General features: G+C 32.1%; 4 protein-coding genes across 4 annotated transcripts; 2 read left to right on the top strand and 2 right to left on the bottom strand.

The window, feature by feature from the left end:
- Positions 1-317: 317 nt before the first annotated feature.
- On the bottom strand, positions 318-1,855 carry LOC17895563 (increased DNA methylation 2). The gene is made up of 3 exons (XM_006300457.2): positions 1,794-1,855; positions 710-1,550; positions 318-610 (listed from the first exon to the last, which is right to left on the bottom strand). The coding sequence occupies exons 2-3, from the start codon at positions 1,545-1,547 to the stop codon at positions 357-359; spliced, it is 1,092 nt and encodes a 363-aa protein (XP_006300519.1). The 5' UTR covers positions 1,548-1,550; positions 1,794-1,855; the 3' UTR covers positions 318-356.
- A 139-nt stretch (positions 1,856-1,994) lies between these two features.
- Positions 1,995-3,822, top strand: LOC17894546 (alpha-crystallin domain-containing protein 22.3). Its single transcript, XM_006302726.2, has 3 exons — positions 1,995-2,078; positions 2,730-3,097; positions 3,388-3,822. The coding sequence occupies exons 1-3, from the start codon at positions 2,074-2,076 to the stop codon at positions 3,633-3,635; spliced, it is 621 nt and encodes a 206-aa protein (XP_006302788.2). The 5' UTR covers positions 1,995-2,073; the 3' UTR covers positions 3,636-3,822.
- A 6,480-nt stretch (positions 3,823-10,302) lies between these two features.
- LOC17894298 (uncharacterized GPI-anchored protein At5g19250) lies at positions 10,303-11,285 on the bottom strand. Its single transcript, XM_006300977.2, has 2 exons — positions 11,148-11,285; positions 10,303-10,910 (listed from the first exon to the last, which is right to left on the bottom strand). The coding sequence occupies exons 1-2, from the start codon at positions 11,233-11,235 to the stop codon at positions 10,405-10,407; spliced, it is 594 nt and encodes a 197-aa protein (XP_006301039.1). The 5' UTR covers positions 11,236-11,285; the 3' UTR covers positions 10,303-10,404.
- Positions 11,286-11,721: 436 nt separating this feature from the next.
- Positions 11,722-13,241, top strand: LOC17895431 (NADPH-dependent aldehyde reductase 1, chloroplastic). The gene is made up of 4 exons (XM_006301313.2): positions 11,722-11,979; positions 12,061-12,437; positions 12,524-12,882; positions 12,971-13,241. The coding sequence occupies exons 1-4, from the start codon at positions 11,722-11,724 to the stop codon at positions 12,991-12,993; spliced, it is 1,017 nt and encodes a 338-aa protein (XP_006301375.2). The 3' UTR covers positions 12,994-13,241.
- The last annotated feature ends 263 nt before the right edge of the window (positions 13,242-13,504 follow it).

The raw sequence follows: 13,504 nt of genomic DNA, 5'->3' as shown, positions 1-13,504 counted from the left end.
CATTTTGTTTTGAAATATTATGGATAATTTGATAAATATTTTATATTTAATTTATATTTCTGATTTTTAGGTTAATTTGTTAAACCAATATACAAAATCATACATTAATGTATTTTTCCTTAAACAAATTAAGATTAATGTACTTTCCAAAACCGATATTGATGGTTTAATTTGGTAGATTTCGAAATAATATATATGGAAACTGGTATTTAATATCTTTAAATTTTTAGTAAGATCCAATTGAAAAATTTCGGGTTAATTTTTTTAAAAAACCCGACCCAAGAAACTTTTGTACTTCTCTTTTACTATAGTAGGGATATAACCAAAACCAAAAAGGCATTCTATAGCTATTATGATTACACAGTTTGTTTTTGCAACTTTTTCATTACAATTGCTTCAAGAATCCCATCTGTTCCAAAGTTGCCAGAAAAGTCCTCCGGATGGACAGGACCAGGGAGGCGGAACGAGACAGAAAAGTGACCGGGCAAGCAGAGATTCTGCGTTTGCATTTCAAACAGCTGAGAATACCGTTGAACTCGCTTCTCGCCTGTTGTAGTGACTCCTCTGATTAGTACCTTCCCATTGTCTTCAACTGCACAGCTAAAATATTCTGCAATATCTCACACACATCAGGTCAAGAAATTGGTTTTGTGGAATGAAAGCTTATTCATGAATAAGTAAAAGAACACAGTAGAAGATAGTCACTCACTCTCATCTCTTTTCACACCCGGAAGAGCTACACGGAAGAGATAAGCATCATCACATTCACCAATATCCATCAGTCCCACCATTAGTTCACCCTCATCTTCAGATATCGCCTCGGGTTTTGCAGCAACATCGCTTTCTTCACCGCTAGTGCAAATACCCGCCTTATCATTGCCATCACATGTAGTAGGCACTTCCAACACATGTTCAATCTCTTTCAACGGTTCCAAGCTCTCATCCATCTTATCCTCAACCTCATTAGCTTCAACAACACTGTTACTTTCAGTTACTTCAACACTAAGGCTCAAAGCAAAGCTATCCAATCCCGTAAGCTGCTTAAACCGTTCAACACAGTCTTTTCTCATACAAGAAGTATCTGGATCATTGATGAACACAATGCTTTTGATAAACTTATACCTATTCCCAACACGGGTTTCAGGATGCAGTTTTTGCGGATAAAGATCCACGAAAAGAGGGCAATCACCGTTCGAACCATTGCGTTTTCCATTGAAATAATAACGCAGCTTCCTCGGCAGTATGATTAGAGACTGATCAACATTTCTAAGAATGTGATAATACACACGTTCTACCTCAGCCCTCTTCATAAGTGAGCCACTTAACTCATCTGCTACAACATTCTTCTTAGACGCTTGAATCTGAAAAGCTGATTGCTTTATAAGCTTATGTGTTCTTAAATCTGGTCCAAAGTAAGTTCCTATGATGAAATGTAAGAGAAACAACTTGTCGTCTTCAATGTCAAGTGAAATTAACAAACTTTCATCTTGTTCTTGAGAGTTCTCAGCTACTAAAGCGGACACGACCTCACACTTTGTATCACTCATATCCTAAAAACAACAACACAAAGGTTGAATCTTTATGAGTGTTACATCAAAAAGATCGAAGCTTTAGTAACGAAATTGAAACCCCTGAACATGCAACAAGAAATTATAACCAAACCAAATTCGAATCAAAACAGGTGAAGATTCGTTGAAAAAAATCGAAACTTTGTAAGAGGTTAGTGAAATTGAAACAATAGAAACACAATTTCGAAGTAAATAAGCTGAAATTGAGATCAAAATGTTACTAACCAGAAGTGTAATTTAGGGTTCTACTTAGTGAATTTGTTGTTTTTTCATCAGAGGAGCAAGACAGCGACTGAAGTACAAGGACTCTTCAGAGATTGTAAGAAAAGGGTAAACTAATAATTTTACATCTTCTCGATAATGACTGGACCACGTGGCGTTATATCAACATCGATCACTTCCCTTTTTTTTTTGGGTTCTTCTCAAATAGAGAAAATAAAAAAAAAAACACCAAAACAAAGCTTCTCGGAGATTTTTGCCGGCGACTTCTGAAACAACGTCTCCGATGAGGTAAAGTTTTAGAATTTTCTTGAAAAAATGGTAAATTTTGTTTCTGGGCTTGCTCGTATATAACAAACTTGTGTATTGTGGTTCGTTCGTGTGAAAGTTTTGAGATTTCTTTATGGGTTTTGCACATTTTCACTGATTAGGTTATTCTTGACTCAAAGCTTTAAGCTTTGATGATATACTTGTGTGTCCAACACTATCAAAATTGAACTTTCATACTTGTTTAGTCTAAAAAGGTGTGATCTTGACAGAGTTTTCATGTCTGATCTTAGTTTCTTAGCTAAACCCTTGTTTATAAACTGAAGAGAAGAACAGAAAGATTAGGTTGGCTCTTCGTTTTTCTGATTTGTGGTAATGAAAGGTTTAAATTTTATGGATACTTGTGAGCATTAGGTCAGTGGTTATAGATCACAAAGACTTTAACTTGCCTATTGAATCTAACCATTGTTAACATAAGTAGTACAATGTTTAGCTACTTTAGGGATTCTATGTACCTCTTGTTTGGTTCATTAGCCTTTTAATGTTTCATGATTAAGCCTTTTTGATCAATAACAGCCACTGCTGTTTTGAAAGAGTCGCTGTAGTTTCGCAATTGAAACTGTTATGTAATGGATTGGTGTCAATTGTATGATAAATGGAATTGTTGTGATTCAGGTCTTCGAGTGGTCAAAACGGGATGAGGGAGAACAACATCTTCCCGGAAAACACAATGCACCCGCAATTTCTTGAAGTGACTCCATTGAACAGTTTGCCTTACATTGGTCCAGTAACTCATGCATCAATGTCGAGTAACTGGGCAAATGAGAATGCAGAGAGAGTAGGAGGGCCAGCGATGATATTTCTGCCTTCTGAATCAACTCCAGAGTTTAATAGCATTATCAGTCAAATAAAAACCGGAGTTGCTCTTACAGGAAGCGCAGCCATGGGGAAGATTGGACCAACGGTTGGTTTGGTTGATATTGCTGAATCCGAGGACTCATACTACTTTCGTGTTTCATTACCTGGTGTTTCAAGAGATGAGAGTAAGACTCAACACCTTTCCATATCTTTGTGAAGTTTCTAATTGACAAGACATTCTTGTTTCTGGAATTCTAGTTCCAAACCTTGTGAAAGATATTTGCTCATTCAGAACAAAGATTATTTGCATGTTGCTGAAGAATATGTAGATTTGGGAAGTTTCAATCTTGTATTATAAGTATGTTTACTCACTATTTCCTTTGCATATAGCTTATATGCGTTTTTGAGATGCTCTGAGCTGTGTATCTTGTGCTTTTACTTGTCTTCTGCTGAATCTGACATGTTGAATATGCAGAGGACTTCAGCTGTGAAATAGAACCAGACGGTAAGATTCTGATCAAGGGAACAACAACGACTGGGGAGAGGACAATTTGCAAACACAATCAGATCTTCAAAATGCTAACACAGAACCTATGCCCTCCAGGCCACTTCACCATCTCCTTTCAGCTTCCAGGTCCTGTGAGCAATGAGGAATTTAACGGTAATTTTGGATCAGATGGTGTACTTGAGGGCGTGGTGAAGAAGATGTACGACGAAGACTGAACAGAATAACAAAAGTGGAGATGGATTTGTTAAGTTTTAAAGTAAGCTAGAATCATTGCAACTTATGTAGGAGTTTATTTTTGTTGTAAGCTACATTGCCATTAGAAAGATTGTTTGATTAGTTTGATGTTGCTTCGTAAAAACTTGAAACTTCATATGCCTGATTAAAGATAGATTGGAGATACTATGGTGGGAAAATTTTGCGATTAGAAAGATTGTTGTCTACCAAGTTACCAACTTTGAAAATTCTTATTTTTTTTTACATTTTCCTCAATTGACTAGCTTAGGATAAAACTATCATATATACTATTAAGTTCATAGTGTATTTTGTTGCATACACCATTAAACATATTTTCCATATACACTATTAGAGTAAACTAAAGATTACTCTCAAAACTATAAAATATATCTACATATTTTAATTTACTCAATGTATCTATTAAGGTAACAATTAATCATTGTGTTTCATATGTTGTTCTTTTTTAAATTCAAGGATTATCGTTTATGTTCTGAAAAATGCAAGTGTTAACTGAAGTTCACAAAGACTCTTGGAGTGTATTCAAAATAGAATTTCAAATGATTTGTGAAAAATTACAAATCTTGTGTTATTCAAACATGGATTTTAAAAAGTCCAATGAAATCAAGCGTTATTGAATTAGTGATTTTAAAATCCACTGTTATTAAAAACAGTTTGTGGATTTGATTTTAAATGATTTGAGAGGATTTTAGAGGACTTCCTTAATTAAAACTACAATAATCCAAATTTAATAGTTTTAGGTGGGAAATGAAAAGATTATACAATAAATCATATGAACTTCCCTAAAATTATCATAATCATATAAAAATAAAAATAAATAAAAAAACTCGAATCTCTTAAATGCTATTTTGAATACACCCCCGCCTCCCTAAAATTTGAAAGAGATTTTAAGGAGATATCGAATGGCTCTTTTAAACCAACTATTTATTAGTCATCAACTAGAGAAAATTCATTTCATTACTTTAATAAATACACAATAGACTAGAATTTCTATACAAATTCTAATACAACTATCTAAGAGAAGAAATAAGATTAACAAGTGAACGCATTTTACACCAACATCGGTCTCTTTCTAAGGTAATTTCTCTCTAACTTAACAGGAGCACAAGCTTATAAAAAATTTGTTGTCAAACTTCTTTGTATTTGTTTTTAAATCGGTCTTGTATTCTTTTAATAAGGTCAATACTCTAACGTCTCTTTGTTTTCTTCGCATATATTGAGATTAGTCATCATTTAATACATAAAATAAAGAATGATACCACAAACATAAATAAAATTTAAGGATTTCGTAATTTAAATTTTTTCAAAAAGTTGGAAAAAATGAATAATGAAATACTAGTCTAAAATCATTATCTTTAAAATTATTATTCAACATTAAAAATAGGAGTAATAATCGTCTTGTTTATTTTTTGTATTATTTTGGCTTACCACATATCTTGTATTTCTCATCATTTTGTAACTACTTACCCTTTATATTTACCACTAAAATATCTTTACCTTTTTTGCAAAAGAAAATAAATAAAAGAACAAACTTTCAAAGCTTTTATCTCTTTATACTATTAGTCACACTCATTAGCATACTCACGATTCTTTTTCTATTTAATTTATTGACAATGATTATTTCATATATTGTGTTTGTTTCGGTGAAGAAATCCAAGGGTTTTGGGCTTCAGAGTAGTGTGATTTCATGAATCTGAGTGTTCTCTCTCAACCGGATGTTGTATATTGCAAGAAAATTACCCTCACCCAATGGTGATTATCAGAAAAAGTTGATACAATCAACGGCTGTTTGAAAACTATCTTAAATTGTTATGCATTTTCTCCACTAACTTACGACTATGATTTTCAAGATGATATACAGAATTTGTTCGATGGTCATTACACAACAACTGGAATGATCATTCTTTGTTGGGAATTTGTCCAGCGTGTCACTTTCAACCAAGACAAAATTGAGAAAAGTCTTCCTGCTGGATATTTCAATGATGTTATTCTTGTTACTTACCTTGTGAAAAAGGTAATTGTTGAAAAGCCTACCATTTTTGTAGTCAAATCCACAAAGTTTTTCTTTTGCTTTTGAGGGGCTTACTCTTATACTGTCTTTGGATTTTTTGGATAAAATAGTTGGATTTTGTGTTTTATTAGGACGTAAGTTCGAGAGTGTTATTGTTGAAGAACTAAAACAGCAATGGCCTAGTCAATTTGGTGATGATCTTTTGTTTTTCTCAATCAGTTTCATGACTAATTGAAGTTACTTTAGGAAAAAATAATATTTAAGTCTTATTTAGGTCTTTTTCCAATAGTAAGTCCTAACTTGAATCGACTTGTCGTTGGAAGTCTTAAGACCATCCACATCGACAATCCTCTAAAATGGGGTCTTATTTCAGTCATATTCATATTTTAAATATATTTTTAATTTATTTAAAAACTTAAACCAATAAAAGTTAGACATTTGGCAAGCCAATGTCTAAAAATATCTCAAATTTCTGTGCATAAACATTATGTACACTCTCTCTCTTATTTTTCTATTTTTCTCTTTATTATTTAATTACTGAGACATCAACAAATGTCTGCAATGGAGATGCTCTAAGCCTTGCTGAAATACTTGAATTCCTAACACTATCAAAATTGAAAATTTGACCAAACTTATAAAAATTTAAAATTCAATTTTTTGACTTTAAAATCTATGATTTTTTACACAAATGTGACATAATTTGTATATAATTTTCCTTTTATTGGTCAAATAGTGGTTACAAAAAATTGTAAATATATTACATAATTATAAATATATTAAACTTCTAATAATAATATTATCAATTATAAAACTTTTAAAATAACCCTAAACTAAACTTCTATGACTTTATATTATGAAATATTTAATAAAATTGAGTACTATACAACAATTGGGCCATGACATTTGGGTACTCCGGTCATGTTCAAGTACACAAAATGTTTGAGTTTGGGTCTGTTGGGTAGAAGAGTTTAGGATCTAATAGGACAAATGTATAATTTCAAATTCGGATCAAAGTTTTCAGATTCATTTAGGTATGGATTTTTGTTTTCTGTTTTTTTTTTTGCCTAGACCTACCACTATAAATTAATGATTATTACTAATTAAAATTATAAAATAATAAATATTAATTTATAGATAAATTTATATCACTATAAATTAATAAAATATCATGCTCCCAACATTATTAATTTATAGTGGTTATTGTAATAATCAACTCTTTTGGTATTTGATGATGAAGCACTCTTCCTCGTAAGGCATGTGTTCCCTAGATTATGTGCTTGATTATGTTCTCGTAAGTAGTAAATGGTACTAGCTGTCGGATGTTTGACTAATCCTAAGAACATTGATGATAAAGATTTAAACTATTTGGGAAGAGGTAAAATTTTTGATTTAAAACTATCAGTTCCAAGCATCGCACAACAAGAGAAGTAAGTTGAAAAGATTCATCTCTATTATCTATATCTGATGGTAGATTATTGTGCGATGGTAGATAAAGATTCATCTTTATGCATTTTTAATAAAATACTTTTAAGTAAGACATTTACCAAATTACATTTTCTTATTTTTAACCTAAAATAAATTTTGTAATTCATTTTAATATTTTTTTCTTGTTTACTATTAATAGTTACAATGTACACAAAATATATTTTGCATCAATTTTACAATTGCCTACTATATTGTGTGTGTGCTAATTTTGTAATAATTTGTTATAAAATAAATGAATAAGCTTTAAATTCAAGACATATATTAACAATTGCTTATAGACTATATATAACTTTCTTTGATCCGGATCAAAGTCATTCACCTATTGAGTGGTCCTCTGTCTCGTCATAGGCTTTCAACAGCAGGTATGTGATATCTCGATCTTATATATGCAAGATACAACAACTATATCTAATGAAAATCTTGGGGTATTTCTCCCCTTCAACTATAGTATACTAATGTAATTTTTAATTTATATTACAAATTAGAGAAATTTATACCAATACCCTTTTTATGATATCCTCTTTTAAAAATACCCTTTTTTTTGCCATTTTCATTTTTGCCCTCTCTTAAATTTTAATAGCCTTTTTACCCTTAGTTGAAAGAATATTCTTTTCCAAAGGAAGGAATATTCCTTCCAAAAATTTTCCCCGCCAAAATTTTTCCGCCAAAAATTTTTCCGCGAAAATTTTCCCGCAAAAAAAAAAATTTACAAAACTTTCCCGCCAAATTTTTTTAAAGGGTTTACAAGATTTTTTTAAAAGGTCTTTTAAAGGGTTTACAAGGGTTTTTAAAGGGATATACAAGAGTTTTTAAATGGTTTATAAAAGATTTGTAATGGTTTTTAAAGGTTTTAGAAGCTTACAAAGGTTTTTAAATGGCTTTTAAAAGATTTACAATGGTTTTTAAAAATTTTTATATGTTTATAACAATTTTAAAAGGATTTACAAGGATTTTTAAAGGATTTTAAAAATTTACAAGGATTTTTGAAGGTTTTTTAAAAGGATTTACAAGTGTTTTTAAATGGATTTACAAGTGTTTTTAAAGGCATACAATGATTTAAAAATAGGTTTAAAGGGTTTAAGAAGTTTACAAACATTTTTAAAGGGTTTACAAAAGTTTTTAAAGGTATTACAAGTTCTTTAAAATGGTTTTTAAGGATTTACAAGGGTTTTAGAAGTTTACAAAAGTTTTTATTAAATGATTTATCAAGGTTATAAGAGGTTTAAAGGGATTTACAAGTGTTTATAAATGTTATAAAATGATTTACAATGGTTTTAAAAGGTTTACTCAAGTTTTGAAAGGTTTTGGATGACTTTTAAAAGATTTACAAGGGTTTTTAAAGGATTTTTAAGGGATTTAAAAATATTTACAAGGTTTTTTAAAAGGTTTTTTAAGGAATTGCGGAAAAGTTTGGCTGAAAATTTTTGGCGGGAAATAGTTTTTTCTGAAATTTTTGGCGGGAAATTTGTTTGTCGCAAAATTTTGGCGGGAAAATTTGGCGGGAAATTTTTTGGAAGGAATATTCTTTTTGTTGGAAAGAATATTCTTTTCTTCATCATGGGTTATAATAGGAGAGTAATTTAGTCATTTTGTACATTGAAGAGGGTATTTTTGAAAATGGACACATAGAGAATATTCACACATAAAAAGGTTAGTTGTGCAAATCCTCCTACAAATGAATACTTCATACATAACCCGCTTCGCATGAAAAATTTTCTAGTATTATATAGTTAGATGTAATTTTTGACTGAAGTGGAATTGTTTTTTTATTCATTACGATATGAACAAATTTTTGTCTTACATAATTTTAAACTAGTATTTTCGCGCGAAATGTGAGCATGAAATTACTCTCAAATTAAATAAAAAATTTTTGAAAAAGATTTCATAGGGATATTAAATAGAGCAATACTTGGGTTCACCCCCTATTGATTAGCCAATCAAAATAAAACAATATGTCATGTCATATTATATTTATAAAAAAATAAAAAATAAAACAAATCTTAACCTCTCTTTTATAAACCCAAACCAAAATATAATTTTGGTTAATTACAAAATTCAAACCCTAACCATTATTTTATAAACCCAAACCAAAATATAATTTCGTCTAATTACAAAATCTAAACCCTAACCACTAATTTTTCAACCCAAACCAAAAAATAATTTCGTTTAATTACAAAATTTAAACCCTAACCACTAACTTGTCAACCCAAACTGAAATATAATTTTGTTTAATTACAAAATATAAACGTTAATCACTATTTTATAAAACCCAAACCGAACTATATTTCCTTAATAAAAATCCTACAGAATATGTTTCCATAATTTGATTTTATTTTTATTTAAATTTTAATTTTGATTTAATTTTGTAAATAATAAATGACATGACATATTAAGGTATTTTGATTGGCTAATTAAAAGAGAGTGAACAAGAGTGGTTCACCCCTAGGGGTGAACCCAAGTATTTTTCTATTAAATATGTTTGGTGTTGTTGTTATACTGCATTGATGTGATTTTATATTTCAAATAATTCATGTGTTTAGTAAAACTAAAAATTAAAAGTAATAGATTTTTCAATTTATGATTAATAGGTTTGAAACTAATATATATAGAATTTCTTATTAATTATTGTTGTACATAAAATATATAGAAGACATGATCACTTGCCACTTAGATTTAATATATGCCTACATAAAGATATATCAATTTATCTATCTTGAATAAATTTTGTTTGATCATAATTGGGTATGTTCCAAACAAAAGACAATCCTAACTAGACGGTAAATTATACAAACGCATAATACATATATACAATACACATATGGTTGAGATATATTGACCTATGGTTGAGTTAGTGACTAGTAAAAATATTCCTATTGTCACTTGAATAAAATTAATAGTAAAGAGAGAGTTAGTAACTAGTAAAAATATTTCTATCGTCACTTGAATTTTCGTGGCTGCACCTTAATATTCGCGATCGTAACTTAAATAATTCGTATTTTTTTTTGCTAAATCATCTTATAACCACTTAGACTTGCTAAATCATCTTATAGCCACTTAGACGCGGCCATTTGGTTAATCTCTCTGGTTTCGGTCGAAACGAACACACACAATTGCTTTTCATTTTTTCAATTTGCTAGTTACGATGGGTTTTTCTTTTAATTACTGTCCGTTAAAAACCAAAGCACATAAAAGAGATACAAAAGAGTCTTTCACACAAAACACAACCATTAGTAAGATCAGAAAAGAACAAGGCAACTAAACAACAAGCCCATTAGTCCTAAACCAGCCATCACTCTCACAGACGTCGCCTCACCAGCAACAAAGCTTCCACCTGGACTACTTGTGGTCAACACAACAACCATCCACTCCTTCTCCGACCCAACACCAGCTCCAACATACTTCGAATCATTTAGATACCGGGCATAACCTGTCTGTGTGTAATTAGTTAAGGCCAGAGTAGGGATTCGGTTAGGGATACATATCGGTAAGATCAATCCATCACGCGTAGTGTTCGGGTCGATTTTGCACTCAGAAAGAATTTCTTGGAAGTTTGTTAACTGCGGAGGGACCGAACCAGGAACAACTGTCGTGCTGGCTGTTGTATGGTTTGTGCATGGCTGATCTTCGAGCTTGTCGGCGATCTCATCGGCCACACAATCAGCCTTATCGTTCTTTGCAAAAGGCGGAACCTTTTGAGCAGTTCTGTAGCTGTTTAAGCCTTGTAGAAGATTATCCTCCGCCTCTACAACATCACAAACACACACACAAAAGGATAAATATATATGAGAAATAAAATTGTAACTCCAATATTTTGCACTACGTACCAAGTAATAAACTAAGTACTATTATTATACATCTATTTCTTTACAAAACATTTAATCTAAGGTCAAAACATATGTAAACTTAAACACGTATGTGAATGTTTATTTCAAGTACATAATGTAACCAAACTAAAGAGAGAGAGGTAAAGAGTTTTTACGGTTGGAGATAACACTTGTGGAAATCAAGGAGAAAATGAGTAGATGAATGATGTAGACGGAGAGAGACATCTTCGTAATCAAGACCATTCCTCTTCCACACAAGTTCTTATTCTTATTCTTTTGGTAATAAAAGCAAGAGTTAGAGATTAAGAACAGGCAAAGAGAATGTAGTCTTATTTGTTTATAGTATCTTGAACTCTAGAATTAGCTTTTTCTTGATAAGATCTGTTAAAGTTGCAAAACACTTGGCAAAGAGGAGGTTTCGTATTCGCCAAAAGACGACGTGTATTAATGCACATCCTCGTCACGTGTCATGCATGCACAACAACAAAATACAATTTGCAAGATATAATCTCATCATATTGAATAAATCTTTATTTGTTAGTGTGTGAAGGAGAAACAAGTATTGTCCATGTCACACGGATCACCGTTTATGGATTTACCACAAATCCGGCTCCATTCACAAACACGTGTGACTTCCTTTGGCCAGGTCATGTTCTTTATTCTGCTACGTGTCTTATCCCATATTGAGATATATGCTAGTTTCTATATGTAACGTGTGTGCATGTATATATGGCCATGAACGGGTTGTGTAGAGTGTTCACTTCGTCAAGAGTCTTATCATCATACGTTACGCTTTTGTCATCTCAAATTCCAAACAAAACTAAGAAACCTCTAGTTGAGAATAGAAGATTATTACCTCAGCTTTTGTGTGTAAGAGCGATGGCGACTGAGAAACAAAGACAACATGCACAACCTGGGAAAGAACATGTCATGGAAACAACTCCACAGTTCTCTAGCTCTGACTACCAACCCTCCAACAAGCTTCGTGTAATTATCTTTATAACCTATAGTTTTATATTAAAAGTATTTACATATACGTAACGTTTTTTACGTGCCATGTTCAATCAGGGAAAAGTTGCGTTGATAACTGGTGGAGACTCTGGGATAGGTCGAGCGGTGGGATACTGTTATGCACTCGAAGGTGCCACGGTAGCTTTCACTTATGTGAAGGGTCAAGAGGAGAAAGATGCACAAGAGACTCTACAAATGTTGAAGAAGGCAAAAACTTCAGATGCTAAGGAACCAATTGCTATTCCTACTGATTTAGGATTCGATGAGAACTGCAAAAGGGTCGTTGATGAGGTCGTTAACGCGTTTGGACGCATTGATGTCTTGATCAATAACGCAGCAGAGCAGTACGAGAGTAGTACTATCGAAGAGATCGATGAGCCTAGACTTGAACGAGTCTTCCGTACTAATATCTTCTCTTACTTCTTCCTCACAAGGTAACACGTGTAATAATTTTTGTTTCTCATGATAAAGACACGTACGTGAAATGGTAATTGAGGTTATTATGTTATATTTATTGTAGGCATGCGTTGAAACATATGAAGGAAGGAAGTAGCATTATCAACACTACATCAGTGAACGCTTACAAGGGTAACGCTTCTCTACTCGACTACACGGCTACAAAAGGAGCTATCGTTGCGTTTACTCGAGGACTTGCTCTTCAGCTTGCGGAGAAAGGTATCCGTGTCAACGGTGTGGCGCCTGGTCCGATATGGACACCGCTTATCCCGGCCTCGTTTAATGAGGAGAAGATTAAGAATTTTGGGTCGGAGGTTCCGATGAAACGAGCTGGTCAGCCAATTGAGGTGGCACCTTCGTATGTTTTCTTGGCTTGTAACCATTGCTCTTCTTACTTCACTGGTCAAGTTCTTCACCCCAATGGTAACTCCATATACACATAGTTACATATATAGACTATGATGATTTTAGTCAAGTGTCCAACTTCGTTTAAACTTATGTGTTTGTGTAGGAGGAGCTGTGGTGAATGCATGAGCTTGGAATGGATCGGACACGGCTGTCTTTAAACGTCTAAGGTTTTAAATATGGTTACATAAGTTGTTATGTTGTTGTCGGTTTAAGGGCATCTTGTTAAGTCATGTATATGCTAGTAATGTATCAACGTACCTTTCGTACTAGTATGGTGGAACTAGAAAATATATGTTACAATAAAGACCTTCCACATCTATAGTGTTTTGGGCGTTTTCGCTATCTATAATGCAAAAACTGTAAAAATGGTACAAGATTAGAAATATATATATATATATATATTAATTTCACAGATTTAGTTGGTAATAAAGTGGAAATATTTAATAATAAAAATCTTGTAAGTCAGACTATTGCCAAACGATCATAAACTTTAATATACTGTATAGTCAACAAGAATGGCACATGCCCTTTTTTTACAAACATTGAACCAAGTTAGTGGAATTATAACATATATACATACACTTGGCTTGCTTTAAAATTTCAGATTATGCATTTGTTAATACGAAAATAAATATAT

Source organism: Capsella rubella, unplaced genomic scaffold (assembly GCF_000375325.1).
Source record: "Capsella rubella cultivar Monte Gargano unplaced genomic scaffold, Caprub1_0 scaffold_2, whole genome shotgun sequence".
NCBI lineage: Eukaryota > Viridiplantae > Streptophyta > Magnoliopsida > Brassicales > Brassicaceae > Capsella > Capsella rubella.
The sequence above is the reverse complement of the archived record's forward strand: the minus strand, read 5'-3'. Positions and strand labels throughout refer to the sequence as shown.